At 33.4% G+C, this 26,004-nt stretch overlaps 4 protein-coding genes across 5 annotated transcripts; 2 read left to right on the top strand and 2 right to left on the bottom strand.

Annotated features, from left to right (window-relative positions):
- On the top strand, positions 1 to 4,131 carry LOC129881404 (putative homeobox-leucine zipper protein ATHB-51). The gene is made up of 3 exons (XM_055955613.1): positions 1 to 354; positions 1,257 to 1,609; positions 3,614 to 4,131. The coding sequence occupies exons 1-3, from the start codon at positions 258 to 260 to the stop codon at positions 3,908 to 3,910; spliced, it is 747 nt and encodes a 248-aa protein (XP_055811588.1). The 5' UTR covers positions 1 to 257; the 3' UTR covers positions 3,911 to 4,131.
- A 975-nt stretch (positions 4,132 to 5,106) lies between these two features.
- On the bottom strand, positions 5,107 to 7,897 carry LOC129882077 (60S ribosomal protein L24). Its single transcript, XM_055956223.1, has 5 exons — positions 7,771 to 7,897; positions 6,187 to 6,262; positions 5,978 to 6,079; positions 5,583 to 5,731; positions 5,107 to 5,454 (listed from the first exon to the last, which is right to left on the bottom strand). Exons 1-5 carry the CDS (start codon positions 7,779 to 7,781, stop codon positions 5,301 to 5,303), a joined length of 492 nt encoding a protein of 163 aa, XP_055812198.1. The 5' UTR covers positions 7,782 to 7,897; the 3' UTR covers positions 5,107 to 5,300.
- Positions 7,898 to 10,635: 2,738 nt separating this feature from the next.
- Positions 10,636 to 17,597, top strand: LOC129882076 (uncharacterized). Of its 2 annotated transcripts, none has more exons than XM_055956221.1 (4): positions 10,636 to 11,258; positions 12,613 to 13,581; positions 15,988 to 16,035; positions 16,124 to 17,597. In XM_055956221.1, exons 1-4 carry the CDS (start codon positions 11,001 to 11,003, stop codon positions 16,529 to 16,531), a joined length of 1,683 nt encoding a protein of 560 aa, XP_055812196.1. In that variant the 5' UTR covers positions 10,636 to 11,000; the 3' UTR covers positions 16,532 to 17,597. The 2 variants fall into 2 exon arrangements, with proteins under 2 accessions (XP_055812196.1, XP_055812197.1); XM_055956222.1 differs by having other exon boundaries at positions 10,637 to 11,258; positions 12,613 to 13,575.
- Positions 17,598 to 20,759: 3,162 nt separating this feature from the next.
- LOC129882075 (sulfite exporter TauE/SafE family protein 4) lies at positions 20,760 to 25,543 on the bottom strand. The gene is made up of 12 exons (XM_055956220.1): positions 25,295 to 25,543; positions 24,375 to 24,534; positions 23,664 to 23,864; positions 23,413 to 23,474; positions 23,272 to 23,311; positions 23,097 to 23,152; positions 22,899 to 22,985; positions 22,742 to 22,792; positions 22,261 to 22,500; positions 21,651 to 21,744; positions 21,419 to 21,559; positions 20,760 to 21,310 (listed from the first exon to the last, which is right to left on the bottom strand). The coding sequence occupies exons 1-12, from the start codon at positions 25,457 to 25,459 to the stop codon at positions 21,228 to 21,230; spliced, it is 1,380 nt and encodes a 459-aa protein (XP_055812195.1). The 5' UTR covers positions 25,460 to 25,543; the 3' UTR covers positions 20,760 to 21,227.
- Between the last annotated feature and the right edge of the window lie 461 nt (positions 25,544 to 26,004).

Below are 26,004 nucleotides of genomic sequence, written 5' to 3'. Positions count from 1 at the left end.
TCCACAAGTGTAGTAAACTCTCCCTACAACATCTTCTTATCATTTTTCACTTTTGTTTCTTCAAAAATAACCAAGAAAGTTTTCAAACTTTATCAATAAGACAAAACCATAAAACCCCCTTCTTCTTTTTTTATTATTTTTAGGTGGTCCATAGTTTTGAGTACTAGAAAAAGAAAAGAGTAGTTATCAATATATTGAGGGGGTTAGAATTTGTGTGTTTTCTTGAAACTTTGCCTTGTTTGGAAGTAAGCAAAAATATGGAGTGGAATGGGAATATTAGACCTTTTGTTTCAAGACCAGTTCTTGATAATTCTCTCAATTTTCTCTACAACTACAATTATGACCAATATCCAGGTAAATATATTTGGGGGGGGGGGGGGAGGGGAAGCATTTATTTATTTATTTATTCATAGACTATATATCATTTTTAGAAGCTACATATCATGTTAGTATTCATTCATGTTTTTTGTTTGTGTGTGTGTTTTAGTTTTACTTGATTTCGAAGTTTATCCTATGATATTACTGAGAAATGTTTTTATCAGAATATTTTTGCTTCTTACTTCAGTCAATTAGCAATATTTTTGCTTTTCATTTAATCTTGAAACATGTTCTATTAATATAGAACTTTGCCATAAACATTGTGTCTTTTAAAATGAATTTCTTGTTGTGGAGGTAGCAAAATTAAGAAATTTATTTTTTCTTCCTTTGATACCTTCAATAATTGTAAACTTTCTCAGTTTAACTCCAATAGATTTTTTATTTTTATTTTTTTAAAAAGGTGTTAGTTGTTACCAACTTTTTCAGCCTCATGATGGATTATTTTTATCTCACAACTGTATATATGTTTACATGCTAATACTAGTATAATGTTTCAAGGATTCACAAAGTTATATAGCATGTTATATACTAATTTATTCTAGATTATTGATTAATGTTATTAAAAATCAAAAGAGGTTATGATGAATGAGCAAGTACGTATTTTTTTGTTCTTAATTAGAGGCCTTGTATTTAAGCCATGAGAAAAGAAACACACCCGCTTTACCATTAAAGTAAAACTTCTTGGCACAAATCCTGATTAATTAGTTTGATTTCAAAATGGATACCGACGACATAATTTTTTTTTTGTTATTAAATAGAGTTACCCGCAATTACCATTTAAGTGGATACATGGTTATATAAATATTATAGATTGTCAGTGTATAAAACTTAAACTCTTCTTTAACAAGTTACTTTATTTTGTGATTTTTTTTTTGAAGGTATGGAAATGAAACATGCAATGCAAACAGAAAATGGTGGAGTACAACTCCCAACAATGGACAACAATAACAACAACAACTTTGTACTCAATCATCATCAATTGGACAAGAAGAAAAGATTGTCAAGTGATCAATTAGAGTCACTAGAAAACAGTTTCCAAGAAGAAATAAAACTTGATCCAGACAGGAAAATGAAATTGGCTAAAGAACTTGGATTACAACCAAGACAAATTGCTGTTTGGTTCCAAAATAGGAGAGCTAGATGGAAGGCTAAACAACTTGAAAGACTCTATGATTCACTTAAACAAGACTATGATGTTGTTTCAAGGGAAAAACAAAAGCTCCAAGATGAGGTGAGAATTCTTTCTCCACTTAATTTCTTGTATCCATGCAATTCATGCACACCTGCATGTTGTGACCGATAGGTTACGGGTTTGTGTCAGGAGCTAAAAGTACTTCCCATTTATGGGTTCAACTGATCCTAATAACTTTGTTGTGATCTATATAATTCATGAATTCAAACCGTGGAATCAGTTATTGATGTATATGTCAAGACAAACTACTTAGGATGTGGCTCCTTAATTCCCCAAACCCTCTGTAGACGAGAAGTGCTTAGTGTATCGAACTGTCCTTAAAATTCCTTCTATATTATATGCGTGCTTTAATGTGTTACATGATCGGTATGTGGATTACTTTATTTTTGAGGTTATCATATTAGACTTATTATGAATAGTTATCTATTCATAAAGTAACTTTGACTAACCCTATAGTGTAAATATATATTTGTAACTTTAGAACATCAAATATATATGTTGAAACAAATTTTATTTGTTGAAAAAAGATTAATATATTGAAATAGAATTAATTTAGCCCCATGAAATATTACTCTAGGGGTTCTAGTTTATACAAGTCATGAAAGCTTTTTCAACAACTTAAAACAAATGATTTGAGGTTTGAGAAGACCTACATTTAATGATAAAATAATCCTAATTTGGAAAGTGATTCATTGCATATTTCATTGAGCTTCAAATGTTCGTCTATTTTAAGAAGGGAAAAAAGTATTTTTGTGAAACTTAGAAGTCATACATAATTGTCTCTTCAGATGCAGATTCAATTTTTTTTCTTTATGAATTGAATTTTAAATAATATAAAAATATTGAATTCATTATATTTTTAAAAAGTATAACGTTAAAAATACTGATTCAGATGAACATGGGACAACTTTAACTTCAGTTGTCTACATCATTTTAAAACAAGATGGGCTTAATTGAATGCAAATAAATAAATAAATGTTAAAATAAATATTGGGTCCCCTAATAAAACCTTGTAATAAAAATTGAAATTGACACTTCATATAGCTTTGTTCCCTCTTTCCTTTCCTTTTTCTTTTCTTTGAATTAAATTATTCTCTCTTATGCAGTTTAAGTTTTGTACATGCTCATTTTCTCTTTTCAGATTTAACACATTAAAAAAAGTAGCATGTGACCTATATGTATAATTTTTTATGTATATAATATATTTTTCTATGTTAGTTTTTTGATGAAAGATATTCAACTAGGCATCTTGGCTTTGTGGTTGTCGAGAAAGGTCCGGACCATATTAAGTTTATTGTACGTAATCTTATCTTGTATTGTTATAAGTAGTTATTTTCAAATCCAACCTTTTTATTATGGATGGTTAATTATTTGTAATTTCTCCTATATTTTCGGCTATGCTTCTCGGACCCTAAAAAAAATTGTTGCATTCATGTCGAGTCCTCATAAAATACATAAGTTTTAGAGGATCAAACACACACCCAACAATATTTTTTATTAGTCCCAATAACGTTGTTGTTGCTACTGCTCTTTCCTCCATTATTTTCAACATGGCTTCTTCTCTATTGTATCCCCTTTTCATATTTTCTTTTATATGTTTTACTTGAATCGAGAGTCTATCGAAACAACCTCTCTACCTCCACAAGGTAAAAGTAAGGTTGTGCGTAGAGTCCAGAGGAGGATCGAAGGGGTCGAGAGAACCCCTCCAAAAAAAATTACACTATATATATAAGGAATTTTATTTTATTATCTCTCTCTCTCTCTCTCTCTCTATATATATATATATATATCTATATATATATATATATATATATATATATATGAATTTTGAATCCCATAAACATAAGACTAGATGTTAAGTCAGTGATTTAATGAGTTCAAAATTCACCTTGAGATTTCCGTCACTGGTGTACACACTACCAGACCCCACTTATAAAATTATACTAAATATATTATTATTATATTGTATAAATTCTTTACCTGTTAGTATACAGAAGTTAAATTCTTTCTTTTCATTTTTTTTTTCATTTTTTTTCCTCATAGGTATTGGCATTAAGAGCAATTTTGAAGGAACAAGCCACAAAGAAACAAGTAAATTCCACAGTTTACACTGAAATATCAGGTGAAGAGACAGTTGAAAGCACATCAATGCCAAGTTTCAACAAGACAATTACAAGGGGAATTACTACAAGTAACCATCAGAATAGTAATAATAATAATATTACTAATAACAATAACAATAATAATATGGCTGAATGTAGCTATGTTTTTAATAATGTTGTAGATGGGCTTAATCCAGTGATGCCACCTTATTGGGCCTCTTTGCCAACATATCCATGAAGAGAGATTAATTAACTTAATTATGCTGCTTCTAATTAATTTGCTAGGTTTAGTTTTCTCTTTAATTAGCACTAAAACAGATTAATTAGAATTAAAGAATAGGAGAGTAGCAGAGTTAGTTTGATAAGTTGATGTTATATTTAAGATTAGCAGTACTGAGTGGTTTTTATTAGTGTAATTGTAAGGTTTAACTACTCTTTTGTTGTATTTACATTAATGTCATCAGTTTTTTTTATTTAGTTTAAGATTGTTGATGTTTAATTGATGTCATTAGTTATAATACTATACAAGTTGAATGTCTCCTTTCCTATAATTGTGATATGTTTTTGCCATAACCAAGGAATTTTTATGTGAATCTTAATCGTTGTTCTTTTAGAATCTTTCGCTTCTCGCAACTACTCTTTCCACACATCCAGATATCTAATGACGAATTGTAGAGAGAAATCTACTCGATCAACAAAAAAGAAGAGTAGCCTTCCTTAGAACCTAGCAGGCCTCTTGTTTCTCTAGAAGTCATATTAGAAATCCAACGTTTTGACAGATTAAAAAATCCTGAATGGAATGATTTTGAATATCGATTTATTAGTAAAAAACCTTCTCCAAATATTTGAAAACGAAATAAATTATACTCCTTTCATCTCAAAATACTTATCACATTTCACTTATGAAGAGTCAATTTGAATAATTATTAATCAAAATTTATATAGTTTTAACTCTCAAAGTTACAAGTAATTTGGGATAGAGGGAGTACATTGGATCATCTGTGTTTGTGCCTTAGAGTGTGAAGGAATTATTGGAGAATTCGCAGCACCAAAAAAGACACAAAACTTTGAAGCAAATGTGGAGAACTATACCTTTGTGCATATTCTAGACTATCTGACTAAAAAGAAATTAAGCTTGTTTGATTGGCAAAAAGACAATATTTGTAGAATTAAAAACAAGTGTTTACATAATTTGTTTTGTTGGTTTAGAAGTAGGTCATCATTTGATAATATAGATCAACATATGGAATTTCTGAAGTTCGTAGGTAGATGTTGTAATTGACTATACGAATAATCCTAGCAGTCTTTTGTTCACTGAAAGGTAAATTAAAAGAGGTTTGTCCCATTCAACCCAAAGATGTTTTTGCTCATCCATTTTCTTCTATTCAAAGAACAACTTTCTTGAAAGAATATAAGGCAAAGGAGGAAGATAAATTCTCATAATGTAACAAAATTATGATTATCATAACAGAATGAAAGTAGAGAAATCTGCATATATCAAAACAAGACCAAAATTCAGAAATATATTGTTTTTGAGTGCGCTAAACGCGGTTGGATCAGAATAGCTACACTCAATCAAGATGCAAAATCACTCTAGTACTACTTAAGAGAACAACATGAACAATAGCTTAACGTTTTCCACCACCACCGCCAAGCTTAGGGCCTTTCGATCCTCCCTTTGACACATTACCCTTACCTCCAGCTTTCTGTGACTTAGCCATCACCTCTGCCTTCTTGGCCTTCTTTTCATCCTTTGTTTTCTTGATTCTTTCCTTGATTTCACTGCAGAAACCGAACAAACAAACTAATAAGTCCATCGTCAACAGATACAACTACTATGGTCCACAATCCCATTTCAAAAGGTGCACAAAGCCATATTGGCAAAATATAAGAGCTTAGTTAATCCGCACCGAAGAGCAGCCTCCCTGGCAGCATCTCGAACTTCTGGCCTTTCGGTTCTCTTCTTTTGGATTACCTCCAAGGTTGCACCCACAATGGACCTAGAGTAAGGCTTCTTTGTGGCGCGTCTCCTCTTCTTAACAGCTTCTTGTGCAATATCCTAATGTTATTAAGCACACCAAAAAAAAAACAAATTTAATTAGGCAAATCGTAAAGGCAGGTAATCTGTTAAAACAAACTTTTTCAATAGACTACGTATTCAGAAAACAAAATGCATCCCAGGGTCCAAACTTGCATCACAAAGTTATATCCTTCAATGTTGGAACGTTAGTGGCAAAATTCAAAGTGGAAAGCAGAACGTTAAGTTCAGAAAATGTAGCTTGTAAATGCTTTATTCCAGACTCACCTTCTTGTGCTGCTTCCTATACATGGCTGTCCATGTAAGCTTGGAAGGCTTCAGGCGGTTGTGGAAGTAGTGTTTGCATTTTGAGTTGACAAATAGGAACACCTACAAGTACCACAAAACACTATAAGCAATCATGACTTCACCTCCTACCATCATTACACAAATCACTAGAACTACCATCAGCAATGAAATGGTTTTTCTCATGTTACCTGAGAATCTGCACGAATAAATCTGATGCCCCTGCCAGGGTATATCTTGGCACCGCTGAAACGGCACAGTTCTGTCCTGCAATGGAAATAAGAATAGAACTAATTAGTCATCACTTACAATGCTACAAAATAACCAGGGCAAAACCAAATGTAAAAGCATGTCTGCAATAAAACAAAACAAAGAAGAGGTAACTCTTCTAATAGAACCATCGACTAGTTAAATCATTACTAATTCAGCCAACAGATACCTCCCCCCTCAAGGCAGTTCATAAATCATCCATGCTTATAGATAGCAATATATATCATAGGTAAAGTATACGTTTTTCAGACAGTGTTAAGCTCAATCAGTTGTACCATTTGGAATCATGAAAACATTGAACAATTCTCAGAAATAAGACTACAAGCAAGCAATGGAGATCTTTAGAAGTTTCTTCAATAAAATAAAGCTAGTAGCTATATATCTATTAAAATTCCACCTGAAGGAAACTACAGGACACCTCGAAGAGTATAAAAACTATTTGTAACATCACTTCAAGGATTAATCAAATCACATAAGGTATAAACGGACCTCTTAAAAACATAAATGTCAGTGCATTAATCTCCATTTTGATTAAGGGCAAGCAATTAAGCTAACTTAACACTAATCAGAGAAACAGTGCTCAGTACATCCAATTAAATCTCTTCATGAATCAATGTACAAGAACACAACCTTTACAGTAACACTTCTCCATGTACTCCTCTACTCACCCTATTTTCTCTCCTCTCATAATAATTATGAGTTAATCAATAGAAATAACTAAAACCCAAATAAACCAAACACAAGATCCAAGAAGAGTGCAGCCACATTTTACCAAAAAGGGGAGGGGTTCAACAAATTTACTTGGGCATTTCAAAAATGATGCAACACCCATGTCGGATCATCCAAAAACCCCAAATAACGAAACACTAAATCCAAGAAGAGTGAAACTACACTTGACCAATATAGGGGTTTCAACTATGTTACTTGGACCTTCCAAAAATGCTGACACACCCATGTTGGTTCATCGAACAATACCATAACTTTTGGAGGATCCAATACACACCCAAACATACTTTTCAAGAGTCCGAGTAACATAAGGATTCAAGAACAGCTTTTCCTCCTACAATAGGCTCCAATTCACACTACACATGACCATAAATCTCCCAAAAAGGATGGTGAACACAATAAAGATTCGATTTTTAGCCATTTCCCTTGTAGTAAAAACCCAATTAACTTTTGGAGGATCCAACACACGCCCAGAGTCCGAGCAACATAAAGTTTCAATAACAGCTTTTCTTCAAACAATAAGACTCAAATCTACACTACACATGACCATAAATCTCCCAAAAAAGGATAGCAAAAACAATAAAGATTCGATTTTTAACCATTTCCCACGTAGTAAACACTCAAATAAGCAAAACCCAGAAAGGATCAACCTCAGCACACTTCTGATTCACCTCCATAAAAATGGTAAATAAACTCTCTTACAATACAATTATCAAATGGGGTTTCTCCAAAATGCTAAAATTATTGAAAATTACAACATAGAGAGGTAAATAACTTACTTTAGCACCATGGCTGATGTTGTTGTTGTTGTTGTTGCTGCTGCTGCTGCTGCTGCTGCGAGCTCCTCCTCCTGTGCGGTCCTCAATGAAGAAAAATAAAACCCTAGTTAGACTTATCTTTATATCATTGGGGATTTGTTGTTAGGTTTTTTAAAGGCCCAAAAAAATATCAGATCTACTATTCAAGCCCAACTAATAGGCCCTAAATATGGGCTTGTGTACACAATTACGCAATTATCCCCTTTTTAACCTTCTGAAATTATCTTTTCGGACAACGTTAAACTCAAGTCTAATTCATATATCGTTCAAATTTTTAATAATAACATATTTGGTATAGTTTAATAAGTGGTTTTGAGAAGAGTAGGATATACAGAAACTTTATTACTATCTTTGTGGCGTAGGGCAGTGGTATAGCGACTTATAAGCCAGGGTAGCCAATTGAACACCCTTCGTCAAAAATTATACTATGTATATAAAAAATTGTACGAAATATATAAGTCAAAAATTATTTTTTATACATATATATTAAATCTTAGACATCCTTAATGAAATTTCTGTTTTCTTCATTGATGTAAGAAGGTTGTTTTCGATAGACTCTAGTATAGACAAAACATGATAGAAAAAAAATAATGACAACAAAATAGTAAGATAAACGAGCAAATGAAGCAACGTATAGTAGTGAAAATTAAAGAATAAGATACTACGTTAATACGAAATAATACAACTAAATAAAGAAAAATATTAGATTGGTATCTAATGTTTGCAATAACATATACAATTTTAGACCATGATTTAATATTTTCTTGTACGATTTTAAGTTTTCTCAAAAATCTATAAAGAGACCTTTGATAGTTTATATAAACTATGGTAAAAGAATTTAAATAGTTTATATGAAATGCTAATGTATAATATCAAATCGAGACAAACTTTAAATATTAGATATGAATTATTATTTAGTGAGACAATGGAGATAAGCTTCACTGTCAACTCTCATTTAAAATCTTTTGTACTAGTATATTAGTACTTAGGTATTGTATAAGAATACATATAAATTAAATTATTTATCAAAAACATATAAATGTGAAATCATATGGATTAAATAACTCAAATCTTATCATTTAGAATTTGTGACAAGGACAAAATTGACAACTGATATTATATAATACACTGTAGCATGCTGTTATCACACAAAGTCATCTTGAACTTGGTCAAGTTGGTGAAGTGCAAGTAAAATAACTTTAAAATTGTTCAAAATTGCGTATAGAAATGACTTTTTCAAAGGCTAAATTAGAAATTAAGTGATAAATTATTTTTTAATTTTTTAAAATGAATATTTTTTTAGTGTAGTGGATAAGTAAGATGGATGAAAAGAGTACTATACTATTTTTATTTTTTTCTGTTAGGAATATCATCCCCATAAATAAATCTTACACAAATCATTTTACCTCGTAAAGTAAAATTAATCGAAGATCACAAATATCTGAATTCATTGTCACTATAAGTTATGCCTTAAGATTCGATCCAGTTTGAAACAATTTCATAAATGCGGCATCTTAAGTTAATACAACCTAATATTTCAAGTTTCATATGATTGAAGTAAGGAACATATTTATAATCCAATTCATAGACTACAGTATATGTGAATTTATGATATTTCTGTCAAATCCGATATATTATGTACATGTTATTTTGAATTATTCTAATATTATTTGTTGACACCCACATAAAAAATTAAATAATGTACTTGATTGTATGTTGAGTTATTTATTCAAATGAATAGAATACTCTTTTTTTTCTCCATATATTTTTTGTTGGTGTGCTCGTATTTTAAAAATCTTCGAACCTTATTTAATTGAAATTTAGTCATTTTCTTCTAAAGTTCAAAGAACAAAAATAACATATCCATTGAGATTTCACAAGTGAGGTCTAAAGAAGGTAGAATATATGCAAATTATATGAAAAAATTACTTAAATACACAACTTATTTTACCACTTTCTCTAAAATTTTCTACCATTTGAAAAAATTATAAAAATCTCTACTCTCTCCTATTTTCAGATACATCACTTTACGTGATGTATCGGAACGTCAGATATATCACTTTACACTATGTATCAGTCGGATCATCACGTAACACATCACTTTACGTGATGTATCAGGCCATTTTGGGATGTATCCAGATTCCACCAAACTTAAGAAATTTTTTAATTTGAAAAAGAGCGGTGATAGAATGTAATTAGCTTTTAACACTAGAATTTGTGTGATCCTTCCATTTTATCACTAGCTCATGAAGATAGAGAAACAATTTTTATTTTTCTTTAGGTTTGCCTATAGTTAAAGTTGCCAATTTCTCCTACACTTTTGTGTGGAATTGTAAAAAAGACCGAACTTTAACCTATATAAACTTCAGATATTTTATCAAGACCATCTTTAGACACGTATAACTTTTTTATATGATATATTTAAATAAAAATAAAGCTCATTTTGATATATTACGAGATTTAGAGCATGTTTGGATAAGTTTTTTTTAAGTTGTTTATAAGCTGAAAACTACTTATTTTAAGCTAAAAAAATCCTGAGGTAACTCAATTTATTTTTTTGACTTATAAGCTGTTTTTAACTTGTAAGTTGTTTTAGATAAGTTACATCAAACAAAACTAATTATTTTTCAGAATTTATTTCAAACACAAAATAACTTTAAATTAATCAGTCAAATAATTAAAAAAAATTAAAATAATTTATAAGCAACTTATAAATTAATTCAAATAAACTTTTGATCATTTAAATTTTGAATTAAATTAAAATCAAACAAATAAATTATGCGGTCTAAATATAATAGGACACCTTGAAACCATTATTGACATGCTAAGAAAGTAACTCATTAATCACAGTAAACAATTCAGTAGTATACATGTGGACTGTGGAACAAGTCCACAAGCAAACGATTGGAAGAGTAGACAGTTTCACCTGCTTCGTCGTCGTTATCTCTATCCTCTTTTTCCTAATCTCACTCACATTCACAAAAACCCCATGTTCCTGTATGGAATCCGAGAAGAAAAACCCAAGTTTTTAAATTGAATTAATAAGTTGATAGCTCAAAAAAAGAGGATAAATTAAAGTTTCGGTGTGAATTGTGAACCCCATTTGGTTCAAAAAGGGGAAAAATTGATTCTTTTCATAGACCCAATTCACGGAATTCAAGAATTAACTATTGTGTTTGATTTGGGGAAAAATGGAAGGGTTTAATCAAGAACGGCGGATGAACGCCGCGGCGACGGCGATGGCGGAGGAGGTGGTGGAGGAGGAGGTAGAGGAGGAGAGTAGTGATGATTGTAGTTCGGAGGATGAAGGTACTGACGATTATCGGAGGGGAGGTTACCATGCTGTTCGTATAGGTGATAGTTTTAATGGAGGTAGATATGTGATTCAGAGTAAGCTTGGTTGGGGTCATTTCTCTACTGTTTGGTTAGCGTGGGATACTCTCATGTCTGTAAGTTTTCTGATGACCCCTTTTCTTTTTTATAATTGTCGGTGGGTAAGCTTGCATTCACCTCGATTAATTTCACGAGATACATGTCGATCTTCCTGCCAGTCATTAACTTTGTGTACGGTGGTACCTAGTGTTTTTTTTTGGCTTTGTAGCTGGGAATTGAACTTTGATGACTAATTACATGAGTTACCTGCTATCTGTCACTGAGGGCGGAGCTAGGTAGAGCGTAGTGGTTCATCTGAACCCCCTTTGGGAGAACATGTTATTGTTTATATATTGTTAAAGTTATTATGTATATATAGTAGATGTTGTATGTCGAACGGATTGTGGCACTGCGTGGGATATTTCTGTAGTCCTCGGAATGGGATAATGCCAGAAAAGATTTTAAATCAAATATTAATTGGCCGTGTATTAGCCGATGATATATACATGGGTTTGCGATGTATTGCCACTATAAACCAACTTCGTTTATTTACTTTCTTCATATTTTGAACTCCCTTGAAAATCCTGGCTCCGCCATTGCCTCCCCACCAGTAATTGTGGGGAAGGTGGTCTATTTTTTATTTTTTTTTGGTTTTATAGCTGGGAATTGAATTTGATGACCTTTTTATTTTGTATTCATCTTTCGGCCTAGTTTAGAGCAAACCCTTTCTGGTGAATTGTCATAATCTGTTAGTTTTAGGATTGTGGGTGATTAGTAATTGCATTTTGTTATTTTTCTGTGGCTATTAACTATGTCGTTTGGATTTTCTAGCTTTAGTTTGGTGTTTATGACACTTTTGTGTAAGCTTGGCATCCTATCGAAATGGGGCTGAAGAAAGTTGAGGATCTATATAGAAGACTGCAAACTAGTTTGGAACTGAGGCATATATTGAGATTTTGATGTTAATGTGTGAAATATGATGAGAAAAAGGTTGAATCTTTTAGGTTGCTTATCAAGTTTTTAGCAGTTAGTTGCTTCTAAGTGAGCTTAAATGTTATAGCTCTTCAAGATAATCATAATAATAATAGTCATAGTCGACTACAAGTGGTTTCTATCGGAAACAACCTCTCTACCCCACAAGGTAGGGATAAGGTCTGTGTAACCCACTCTCCCCAGACCCCCTTGTGGGTTTACAAAGGGTTCTTATTGTTGTTGTTAATGGACTTCAAGTGGTGCGCGGCAATTGGTATAGGAGTAAAATGTTTTTGGCCTAGTTTAACTAATTATGCATAACTGCGTAAATGTGGATGCCTCCTCAAACTTCTGTAATTCCTGATAAATAAGAACTAGGATTAGAATTCTGAGTTGTTAGTAATTTTAGTTGGTTATCTCACCGGTAAGTAAGAAGTTATATTTTTGTTAACTATGCAGCAATTTGTAGCATTGAAAGTACAAAAGAGTGCGCAGCATTACACAGAAGCAGCAATGGACGAGATCACAATTCTAAAACAGATTGCAGAATGCGATCCGGATGATAAAAAATGTGTTGTGAAGTTACTGGATAATTTTAAGCACTCAGGTCCAAATGGTCAACATGTGTGTATGGTTTTTGAGTATTTGGGTGACAATCTCTTGACACTTCTTAAATATACTGATTATCGCGGACTGCCTATTCATATGGTTAAAGAGCTCTGTTATCATGTTCTAGTGGGATTGGATTATTTGCATAGACAGCTTTCTATCATACACACCGATTTGAAACCCGAGAACGTACTGCTCGATTCCACAATTGATCCATCTAAGGATCCCCGAAAATCTGGAAGACCTCTTATACTTCCTAGTCCTAAGGATAAAACCACGCTCGATGGCGGGGCTGTGAAGGGCTATGTAACATCAAATGGAAATTTGACTAAGAACCATAATAAGAAGATTAGACGAAAGGCCAAACAAGCAGCTCAATGTTATGTGGGAAAAGAAGCTTCACTCGGTACTAAGGCTGGACAAGATAGCTCAGCTTCTGCGGAGTCATCTGTCAATGCAAAATCCAATTCGGACATGTTGAATAGTGCTAATAGAATGTCAAATGCTGACGCTGCAACAGGCAGCGGGAAAGAATATGAGGTTCCTAAGAGAGGCAGCCGTTCTACAAGAAGGAAGCTGTTGGAGGCGGTCGACCTAAAGTGCAAAGTCGTTGACTTTGGCAGTGCTTGTTGGACTTACAAACAGTTCACGGATGATATTCAAACTAGACAGTACAGGTGTCCTGAAGTTATCCTTGGATCAAAGTATTCAACCTCAGCAGATCTTTGGTCCTTCGCTTGCATTTGTTTTGAGCTTGCAACTGGCGACGTGTTATTTGATCCTCACAGTGGTGATAACTTTGACAGAGATGAGGTAAAGGTGCATTACTTCATTACTACTTATTTTCTGGTTGGTTTGTTTAATGTTATTGTTCTGCGCAAATTTGCATACTTTGAGAGAGAACTTTGTGTCGACTTTGATATTGGGTCGTTTCTCTTTAAGATGCTGTAAGTGCATTACATTGCGGTTCGCGAAGTCTATGATGCCTCTGTCTATACTTTGTGTTTTATTTATTTTATCAATATACATTTTAATTTTCCTTATAAGTTAGGATATGACTAGTCTAGAGATGCTTTCGTAGCTTGTAACTAATGTGATTTTGTCCTCAAGCATGGTTATATTCTGGGAGATTTCTAAGCAACTTGACAATCCCATTGCATACTCGGGGGCACTAGTAGTCATTTGCTTAGTTTATCTATTTCATGTTGTAAGATGATTTGACTTGAAACAAGATTACTCATTTAATTGGAATTCTTAATTGTGGCACGTTTATTGAAAAAATTCTGTACAATATGAAAATAACATGATACATATATTCTCAGACTCCTCAAGTAGGACGGAATAGATCATAGGCTAAAGGTCAACCATAGTGGTTTCATTGATACTTATAAGCATATTTTCTTCGTGAGATGATCACACCTTAGCTCAATTTGGCCACCTCAATGACAAGAGTATTTGAGCCAACCCAAACCTTTGACATGGAGTGAATAAAAAGATGTTTTAGTGTCTCACTTCCTTGCTGATTATCCCAATCAATCACAAGATAGATATAGTAACTCTCAAAAAATACACTCTCTACCTCACTATGTTTAGTCAAATTGCTGAACTATATAGTATAGAGTTGCAACATAGTAGAAATGAAATAGAATCATCTCTATTTTTACTATGTTCAATTTTTATTCAACAAGTCAGCTCGACCTCAAAATTTCATTTTTACTATGTTGCAACTCTATACTTTTGAGGTCGAGTTGACTTGTTGAATAAAAATTGAACAACTCTATAATAAAAACTCAATTTTTATTCAACAAGTCAGCTCGACCTCAAAAGTTTCACTATGAGAAGTTATAAGAAAATTGTACCCAAGCATGAAGTTGGGTAAGCAACATGAGGTCTCAGGTTCAAATCTCAGCAAAGACAAAACACTACTAGGTGATTTCTTCTCTTCTGTTCTATCCTTGGAGGACAAAGTTACCCGATATCTATTGTTGGTGGGAGGTGACAGGTATCCCTTGAAATTAGTCAAGGTGCGCGTAAGTTGGCCTGGACACCACGGTTATATTAAAAAAAGAAAAGGTTATTAAAAAAAATGAATATGTTGTAAGGATTCTAATGGTTAGGCTGTTGGTATTGGAACATGGATAAGCAAATTGTTCTCTCTTGATAACTGAATTTGTGAAAAGTAGGGGGAAGATTCGTATGGACACAGGGTTCAGATGTCGGAAGAGCACAGTCTTCTACTCATCCTGGGCATTATTATACCGCTTGTAGTCTATACAGTAGCATACGAATACGGGATTAACCTAGGGACAGTTGATTCCATTCCTTGTTGGTCTCTCCAAAAATCCACAAATGAAATTGTGGCGTGGTCCATTTCCTTCACTCTTTCCCTACAGATCCATGCTGAGTTCAAAATTACACGTCTCATTTTGATACTTTGACAATCTTTTTTTTAATCAGCTCATCCGGTGCTTTAGTTTTTAGTTGGTCAATTATGTGACATTAGGTGATCAAATTGACCAAAAGAGAGGAAGATAAAGTAAAAGCGTGGATTTTGCTATTCCTTGCATTTAAATTTAAAATCTAGAGGACAAAAAGTACATGCTGTTCTGAGCACTATTTCCAAGTTGTGTTTTACTCTTTTTCCGTACCACATTATGTATCTTTCTCTTACGATGTTTTGATTCTGTTTTTCATCAAAACGTGGATCATCATGTTAGTTATTTGACTCTTGGTCATCAATGCTTTTATTTGTTATCTGTGAAGTTAACCCTGTTAATTTTAATTAAAACACTGGATTCAAGTTTAATCACAGTTGAGAAAAAAAACATATCTTTTGGAATTTCATATCCTCGTTAGTCAATGAACAAAGGGCTAGAGTACTGTTGTGCACTTGGGCTGATATTGAAAATACTTGTAGGTTCCAAGCAAGAAATGGGAGATCTACTATAAAGTTGTTGCGAATTCTTGCTTCAATTATGTTTTGCTCTATTTTAACCTGATCTTTTCGACCAATCAAGCAACTATACTTCATTGCCAAGTTAGATGGGATCAGCTATATAAAAGAAGTATTCATCATAGTTGAGACTTTGTACGTTAGCTGTCAATTTATCGGGACACTCCGTCTGGGACCAGCTATACATACTTTGTGAAGCAACGTAGGCAGAACATATTTTAACCTAATCTTTTATGGTTATAAAATTTAAAAGGGTAACCTAATCTTTGCAGGATCACTTAGCACTAATGATGGAGCTTCTGGGAATGATGCCACGAAAAGTAAGAAAATTCGTGTAATCACTTCCAAATTCTTTGAATTATGTTTTGTCCTTTCATAGTTTCATAAAGTTTACTATTTTATTTTCAGATTGCCTTGGGTGGTCGTTATTCACGTGATTTATTCAATAGACATGGTGATTTGAGGCACATTAGACGGTTGCGCTTTTGGCCCTTAAAGAAGGTTCTAATAGAGAAGTATGAATTCAGCGAGCAAGACGCAAAGGACTTGTCTGATTTTCTGGCCCCAATACTTGATTTTGTCCCAGAGAAACGTCCTACTGCAGCTCAGTGCCTTCTTCATCCGTGGATCAATACTGGTCCGCGCCTTTTGGAACCTTCCTCGACTGATACACAATCTAAAGCCACCGATGCTCTAAAGTCTGAGCAAACCAAGAAACAGAACGAAGAAGAGAGGGAGGCGATGGAGGTTGGAATTGGGAAAATAGCTCTCAACAAGAACATAAAAAATTTCAGAAGTTACTCTGTCAAATTCTGATGGTTTAACCTATGTTGCTCGGACTTTCAAGATTGCCAACAGGTGCATTTTTGGAGGATCCAACACTGACGCGACGACATTTTTAGAGAGTCCAAGCAAACATAGGTTTTAACCACTTCATCTCAAATAGACGTCCAATCTATACCACCGTAGTATGAACATGCCATTACATCATCTTTCTCCAAGATGATGTTTAATGGCGTGTTCTACGATTAAATAGCATAGGGAACCGTGTAACTCTTCTTGCCAAAAACAAGGGACCTACTACTCATCCTAGGAGTTATCAGGTACTATAAAAGAGTCCCCTCTCTTTTTGTCTCTCCGAGTTTCTACTATTAAATAGCACTTCAGCTATTCAATCATCTGCTCGTTGAACGAATCCCATGGTTTCACTATGAGGATGTTACTAGATAATTGTGAAAGTGAAAAGGTGTGTGTGGGGACCAATATAAAAGAGTCTCCCCTCTGTGTCTCTTCAAGTTTCTACTACTAAGTAGCACTTCTGCTATTCAATCTTCTTCTTGTTGAACGAATCTCGTTGTTTCACAATGAGGATGTTACTAGGTGAATGTGGAAGTGAAAGGGTGTGTGTTTGTGTGGACCAATATAACGTGTCCCCTCTTTGTGTGCCTCTTCGAGTTTCTCCTACTAAGTAGCAATTCTGCTATTCAATCATCATGTCGTTGAACGAACCCCATGGTTCCATAATGAGGATACTACTAAGTAGCACTTCTGCCATTCAATCATCTTCTTGTTGAGTGAATGCCATGGTTCCACAATGAGTATGCTATTAGGTAAATGTGAGAGTGAAAAGGTGTCTGCGGGGACCAAATATACGAGCTGCTCCAGAACAAGCATGCAAAGGACACTGCAGATTTTCGCGGTCCTGACCGTTTCTTAAAGCTGAAAGCAATTTATGAATTCATTAGACAATGTACAGGTAAGGAGACAACTATAGCACACACTTAGCTCTTCAATCCTTGTTATGTCTACATAAAATTCATAATGATTTCGATACGATGCTTATCGTGAGCATTTTAATATAAAGTCTATTTGTTCACACCTATCTGATTGCGCGATTTTATGTTGAAAAGGAATTCTTCCTTTAGCCCCCTCTTTCCGTCTGTTCAAGCCTTGCATTGTCTGAAATTTATTTGTAATTGAAATTTAGAAAGAAGCACTGTTAAAGGCTAAGTATATAATTCTAAGTGAAGGTTGAATCCGAGCCAATAGTAGTTTAACTGTTCTTTCTAGCAGGTGCAATAGCGCAACGCCAGAACGTTTCGGTCATAGTAATTTAGAACACCTACAAATAATGAACGAATAAATGACACATTTTTCCCACACATTTTATTATTGCATCAGACTTGGTTAATACATTTTCATCTTAACTTATGACTTAATCATGATTAGCATGGCTTGATGTATACATTAGGTGCATACATTTATTAGAATATCTATTTTAGATTTTAGTATTGGAAGAACCAATCTTGAGAGGTAGCACTGAACGGGTGATAGGATTTTGTATTTTTTTTTTGTTTTTGCTGACAAGGAATTGTGTCGTGGAATCACCAATGAATATAAGGTGACGGAGGACGGAAAATTATACATAATTTGAATAATAATAATAAAATATGTGAAACCAAATGAGAGAATAGTTGTTTAACTACAAGTAATTAAGCCCAAATTATAATTATAATCACCATGACAACTTGTGGTTATTAATTCGAACTAATTAGCACTTAACAACATGATCTTAAGTCAAGGGGGCTTCATGAAATGTACTTAATTACTAATCAGTTTAGTATTAATCTTGGAACCCACTTTAAGCAAGAACAACAAAAAAAGTTGAAAATGTCATTTTCTAGAGGAATCTTTTTATTCATATGTCAATATTGCATTAATTAATGACTCTCATGGTCCATATATACGTGTGTGTTCAATTATCACATAAATTACTAATTTTGACCAAAAAAAATTCCTTCCATTAGCTCTACACAAGTAGGAAAACAAAGAACAAAAAGGAAGAAAAGAGACTTGCCAAAAAATGGAGATCATAAAATGGTTGTTCCAAATTGCTTCACAAAATAATAATAATAATATGTACAAAATTCATTGTACATTTTAAAAAAAAGTATAGGAATTCTTTTTTACTAGCACCCAAAATGGGAGTAAAGATCTATTTGAAAGAAAAAATCGTTAGATGCACAAAATATTTTGCGTTCATATAGGATTTGAGAAAGAACGATATCTCAAAAAGTATGGCGTAAGCCGCCTATCTTGATATAGGCATCAATAGCTAGTTTCATGACTCGAAGTTCTAACCTATAAGTCACAATTGAAGATTATTCACTCGTTACCTTCATTTAAAATGAATCGATGTTTTTCTTTAGAAATCTATATTATAACTAAAAATCATTTACATCCTATTCGAGATTAGATAGTCTCAACTTACAATTAACACTCCAACTCATTTTTACTGTGTCTTATGGGCACCTGATGCTAACGTGATACATAAATTTTGAAGTGTTTAGATGATTATTTTATAAGTTTGAGTGTTCAACTGATACAACAACAACAATAACAACCCGGTGAAATTCCACACATGGGATCCGGGGAGGGTAAAGTGTACGCAGACCTGACTCCTACCAAAGTAGGACGGTTGTTTTCGAAAGTGTTCAACTGATACATGAAAACAAATTGATATGTCTAGATGTGCACTTTCAAAATTAGAATGCTTACTTTTTAGTAGAAGCCAAATTAAAATATCTGTTTATATATTATGTGGTTTTTTCAAAAAAAAAACAAAATAGTACAGCTACTTGATGAATTTTCGAGTAAGAGTAGAAACACATCAATCTCTAATTGTTTCATCATCAAATGAGTTGTCCCAAATGAGACAAGGGACAACGACAGTACATGTGATGCATCACATTATACAAGTTGTTATCAAAGGACAATGCAATTATTGCACCACCAAAGTTTTGTGATGATTTGATAAATATTTTTTTATTTTTAATTAAAAAATTTGAGTTTGAGGTCCGAAAATAAAATCGTCTTTAATAGATAATTAGACATTATTTTATTTCTCCAAAATAGGACTTTCTGATGCCCATCCGTATTAGTCGCACTTCCAAAAGCATAAATCGAACATTGAATAAATAAATAAAAGAAATTATTGTTCCTTCAGAAGTTGTGGTGTGTGTGTTGAAAGTACTCAATAACAATAATAACATATTCAGGTAATCCAATAAATGAGATATTAAGAATGAAGAATATATGGAGACCTTATTCTTATTTTGTGGGGTAGAGATTCAGTTTTTGATAGACCTTCAACTTCAAGATATGTGATAAATACTCATTCATCCTTAATCAAAGCGGTTGTTGTACTCATTCATCCTTTATTCAAAAGTCTTCAATCCGAATCTTGAGAATGGAATTACCTTTATCTTGTAAAGCAAATTTCTCAACACGAATTTGATTAGTCGGACTCCAAAGCAAGTATCGAATATTAGAGTGAAAAAAAGGGGGAAAAAAGAGATAAAGCTATTGTTGTCTCCTTGCCCTATCAATCTCATTCTCATGGGATATTATTATCAGAATAATTGTGGTCTTTTTGGATGAATGAAAAACCACAGGGGAAAAAGGCAACTCAACACACATATACTGATTGACACTTTGTTTAATCATTGACCAAACATGTAAGATTATTATTAGATTCCTATAGTTTGATCAAATCTCAAATACCTTAACAACATGATTAATATTAGATTCCTTTCATTTTTAATTATTTGGTGATGACATGTTTGAATACAATAACAATACCTTAATCCACAAGCAAATTTTAGTCATAACTTGCAAGGATTATCATTGTTCATGTTATTTCACTTAAACTAAGCATAAGTTGACTAATTTTATTTGATAACCATCATCTGGATTTTAAAAACGACAATATGAAAAAACTCACAGGAGGTAAGAGTGTGTCATGAGATACTTTAATAAATAAATAAAAAGAATAATGACAAATTAACTTATACTACATACTAAACATAGTTTTATAGATAGCTCAAGAGTAAATTTGACCCAAAAAAAAACATCAAAAAGAAAAATGCTACACTAAGTTGTTGCTATGCACGGACGTTTAAACAATAGAAATGAATAAATAACACATAAAACGAGGGCTATGGAGAGGGGTCGGACCATATTAGGTCTATTGTATGATAAATAATAGAAAGAATCAAAAACTTCATTCCACAGCAAGTGATCAATATAACACGGTAAAAATACAAATGGTGGTGGTGGTGGAGGAGGACTCCGCTGGCGTTAGCGCTAGCTAACCCTCAGACAGAACCAGTTCAATAATACAAAAATAAAGCAAATAGAAATAATGCAATACTCAGTCACAACCATTGAAAAATACGTGTGGCTCTGGCTGGCGTTAGCGGTAGCTAACTCACAAGACAGTAGTCACACTAACATTTTACTCTGTACGACAACTATAAAAGCTAATGTAAGAAAAATGGTTGTCGATGCTGGTGTTAACGCTAGTTAACACACAAGCAAATTACCCGTTTTTCAATCACATACTATACTTTGTTTTATGAATATTCAAGTGGTTGGTCAATTAGGCATTGGCCAACATCTCTTGTACTGCGTCGCTGCTCTTTACATGTAGTTTGCTAGCCGAAATACACAATTATTGACTGCTGCAGAAATCCAAGAACCCCATGAACTCGTGATTGTGGATCATACGGATGCTCTTCTCTATACCGATCACCCCTGTAACCATTGCCACATTAACAAAAGACAAGGAAAAAAATTCAGTCTTTACTTTGCTTTTCAAGATTTTATGGCTGTATGGAATTGTACAATGGTATATCGACATACCCATTGTGAGAGCGCTGGCGAAAATGACACCAGAGAGTATGAACACAATGATCGATGCTCGCTTTAAAATTGCGATAAGTTTTCTTATGAAGCATTGTCCCCAAAAGCCAGCAAGAATAGATACGCTCATGAGGTATAGAGCTGCAATAGAAGTTAAGGGATAATCTTCCAAATGATGCAGAAATTTTTATGTCGAAATCTTAAGAAACTCGTTGAGACTAAAAGAATATACCGTAAGGAATTGGGAATCTCTTGAGGAGATAAAACTCCACAACTGATAAAGATGACGAGAACATCATCACAAATGTTGCTGTCGCGCTAGCTACCTGTATAAGTAAAAAACGAAGTCCTTTTTGTCAATATTGGAACAGCAATGAAACCACAATGGCAAAATGTTATAGCGACTGATTTAAATGAAATTTATAGCAAAATATTTGTTATTTCGAAAATGAACTCTCTTGCATTACTAGAGTTGTCGGAAGTTATAAGGCCTCCAACCAACCCTCTCCTATTTTCTACTCAAATGTCCCCCACCACACATAATAGACTTAAATCGCAGTAAAGTTTAGACAAAATGACTAATTTTTAGAAATGAGGAGACAGAGGTGATACAATGTGTGCACTAATTAACAAAGTATGTTCATGTATTGACTTCTCACAAACTCTGCCGCTCGACCTAAATCAAATTCCAATGAAGAAAATATGCAAATTGAATATTCTAATACAACTACTAAGACGCCTCAATCCCAAGTAAGCTGAGGTCGGCTATACGAATCTTCATCGCCCAAAATGGGAGATCCTAATAGAGATATGAAAGAATGAGGTAACAGAAATGGCCATACCTGAGGGATAACTCCAATCTCAAGAAGAAGAGGGCCAAGAATGAATCCACCACCAGATCCGAGCAATCCTCCAACAGTGCCTCCCAATATGCCACAAAGCGCGCAAAATATAAGGTTTGTGGCAGTCCATTGAATATCAGCCTCACATATTGACTCTAGGTTCCCTTCTAGTCTCCTCTTCTTGCTTTCCTTGTACAATTTCACACATTCATATCCAAACACCGCCAGTGCTACGGGAAACTGAAAACACAAAAGCATTCAACAAGACTCAACCTCATCGTACAAAGATAATATTACCAATATGACTCAAATACGCGACATGATATTGTAAGTGGCAAAGTAGCCTTGTTACCACAATTTTCGTAAATACATAAAAAGGAAAGGCAAAAGTTTGCACACATAATAATCATAGAGAACACTTGAGATAATACTCATAATAGTATTCAAAAAGTAGTGTTCGATATGAAAGATGTTCATGTACCTGTATTAAGTTGAGCACCCAATACAAAGGAGTACAAGCCACTAGATCATTCTGTAAACATGTCAAAAATAGTTAAATTAAGGTGCATAGAAAGGGACGTTTAATGGAGAAGTTATTTGTTGCCATGTCAAACAAGTATATTCAAGAATTAACTTGCCTTGAACACTTGAAGAAGTAGAAATACGAACCATACTAGAAAGAGCACCATGATTCGCTTCAAATTAAGGTTGAACTTAAAAATTTCCTGTGAGATAACCAAAATTAGACAATTAAAATCAAAGAGATAAGCTTAAAAAGGGGATCCAAGAAAGAAAGTGAATTTTTTTGCTCCATTTGATGTAGTAAATTAACTTACCAGGGCGGTTTTCTCCTCCTTAGGGACCAGTGGCTCGTAAACTGTATCAATAATAACTGAAAGAAAGCAAGTAAACTAACAAATATTAGCCTAAATTAAAAGAAGGATCAAATCATTAGTTACTTCTACTTAGTTAAAACAAAAAAGAGAAGTATTTAGTTCTTGGACGACATACGTTCACCACGTGAATTAACTGGAACTTCTTTCATCGATTTCTGCAAGTTCCCAAAAAAATGACAAAGATAACAAACTTAGTTTACCACCAAATATATGTTAAGTACATTTGAAAGCAAATGATTGGATTAGTAGAGCTAACCTTGAGAATTGTCTCTTCTTTCCACATCTCAATGGCTTTAAAAAATGATCTTGATGAAGTCCCTATTACCAAACAATAACATAAAATTAGAGCTTCTTTAATCAATGATGTCAGACTAACAAAAATAAAATAGATTAACAACTACAAATTCAAATCTTGAATTACAAGCAATTTTGATTACATAAATGATCAATAATTGATAAAACTAATCATGGTTAGTGATAAAAATAGTTAGATATAATTGTTTATACCCATGAAGAGGATGATGATGAGGACAGTGATGAGCCAGTAGGGGAAGACAACACTGAGAGAAACACCAAGTGTGATGCCTAACATGAGCATGGGCTGAAACAATAGAGCCAAATCATAATCAAGTATAGGTACTTCTCTGCATGGATGTGGTACCCTTAAATTGTACCAAACTGATGATGCTGATGCCCCCATTATCATACCTGTAAAAAAGCAAATCAACTTTCCAACATAACAAAAGAGATACTATAAAAGCAAAAAGACAAATTAAATCTCCCCATCCAGCTATATCTTTTTCTAACTTTTCACTCATCCAAGTAAACTTTTTAATTGATAGTTGTATCAGGAGAAGGGGAGCTTTGGTATAACTGGAAAAGTTGTCGCCATGTGACCTCTTGGTCACAAAGTCGAGTTGTGGAAACAGTCTCTTGCAGAAATATAAGGCTCACTAGAATAGACCCTTGTGGTCCGATGTACCTCAACTAACTTCATGCGGTATCTATTAATTCCCACCAGCACAGATATCGAGTAATTTGCCTAACAAGGCTTGGGTGCTCATTCAATTCACTTTATTTCTAAAGCTGGAACAATTCTCAACTATTCTATTGAATAGGGCTATATTTCACCAGTGCCAGATAACTCTTCATTTACAAGTTCCAATGCTATTAATCTTCTTATCTATATATGAAATGCAAAATGAAAAAAATGCTTACATTTGGAAATAGCAGCAGCAGACTTGGTGTCAAATCCAAGAAGCAAAGTAAGCATAGGAACAAATATGCCACCTCCACCGACACCGCCCACAGTACCACAAGCTGACCCCAAGAATCCTATCACAGTTGCCAAAACAATCTTCCAACTAAACTCCAATTCCTGCAGCACACCAATCATCATCACCAACAAAGCTCAATACAGAAACAAGAAAAAAAAAACAAAACCAAACACCATTTAAGGTAAACGAAAGAACATACATAAACCAAACACCATTTGAGGTAAATTCATGAGCCATTTTTGCTCCATATCAAATATGGCACATAGAACAAATGGGCAAAGAAAAACTATAAAAACAAAGAAACATACAAATAAACACTATTTGAGGTAAACTCAAGACCCCTTTTTCCTCCATATCTCTACAGCACATTACAAAGAAAAACAAGAAGAAGAAAAAAACAGCGTTTGAGGTAAACGCATGAACCTTTTTTGCTCCATATCTATACACCACATGAGAACAAATGGACAAAAGAAAAACCATAAAAACAAAAAACCAAACACCATTACAGGTAAACTCAAGACCCATTTTTGCTCCATATCTCTACAGCACATGTAACAAAACACCATTTTAAGGTAAAAAACCAATACCTTTTTTGTTCCATATCTCTACAACACATTACAGTGAAAAACAAGAAAAAATAAGCCAAAAAACCAAACACCATTTGAGGTAAACTCAAGACCCTGTTTTGCTTTTGCTCCACATATATACAGCACATGAAACAAAAACAAAGAAACAGAACAATGAAAAACAATAAAGACTGAAACTTTGAAAATCCTATAACAAGAAAGATTGAAACTTTGATATTACTATAACAAGAAAGATTGTAACTTTGATAATATTATAACAAGAAACATTAATTACCGGCCAAACATTGTCTTCAGATCCAATGGGTCGTTGCAAAAGACTGGAACTTTGATAAAATTTTGGCTCAAAATCACCATTTTTGAAGTTCTGCACAAAGAAAACTGATAGAAATGCCACAGAAAAACCTGCTAATAGATAAATCACAAAGCCTTTTGTAGCCATAATCCAAAATTGGATTTATTTAAACTAATAAAACTTGGGTTTTTACCCTAATGAACAATTTGAATGCCAAAGAAATTTTTTTTTGGCTAAAATAAAGGTGCTGCGACGTATTTATATAGGACGTTACAACAATGGAAGAGAATCTTCTTTGGAAGTGAAAAGATTTTTTAAAATTTTTTGTTTGTTTGTATAGTGTTTTATTAAAAAAATATATTTAAAAAAAAGAAGAAAAAACTATACAAATTGATTTGGCAAAGTATTTATTCAAATTGGCTTCAATCTAAATTATCTATCCGAGTTGAATCCACGGTTCAAATTAATTATCTATCTGCCCTTTTGTTCTATTTACTGAATCGGTGCTTCTTCATGTTTGATATCAATAATTAAATAGTCTTTTCACTAAAACATACTCTAATGATATTAAGGAGTAATTGAATAGTATTCTCTTTGATATCATTACAATATATATATTTTGATGATATCAAGCAATAGATACAAATTAGCAATTAAAAACAAAAAGATATTAAAGTAGAGGATAATTGCTT

Source organism: Solanum dulcamara, chromosome 3, assembly GCF_947179165.1.
Source record: "Solanum dulcamara chromosome 3, daSolDulc1.2, whole genome shotgun sequence".
NCBI lineage: Eukaryota > Viridiplantae > Streptophyta > Magnoliopsida > Solanales > Solanaceae > Solanum > Solanum dulcamara.
This window is presented reverse-complemented; position numbering and strand designations above follow the sequence as displayed.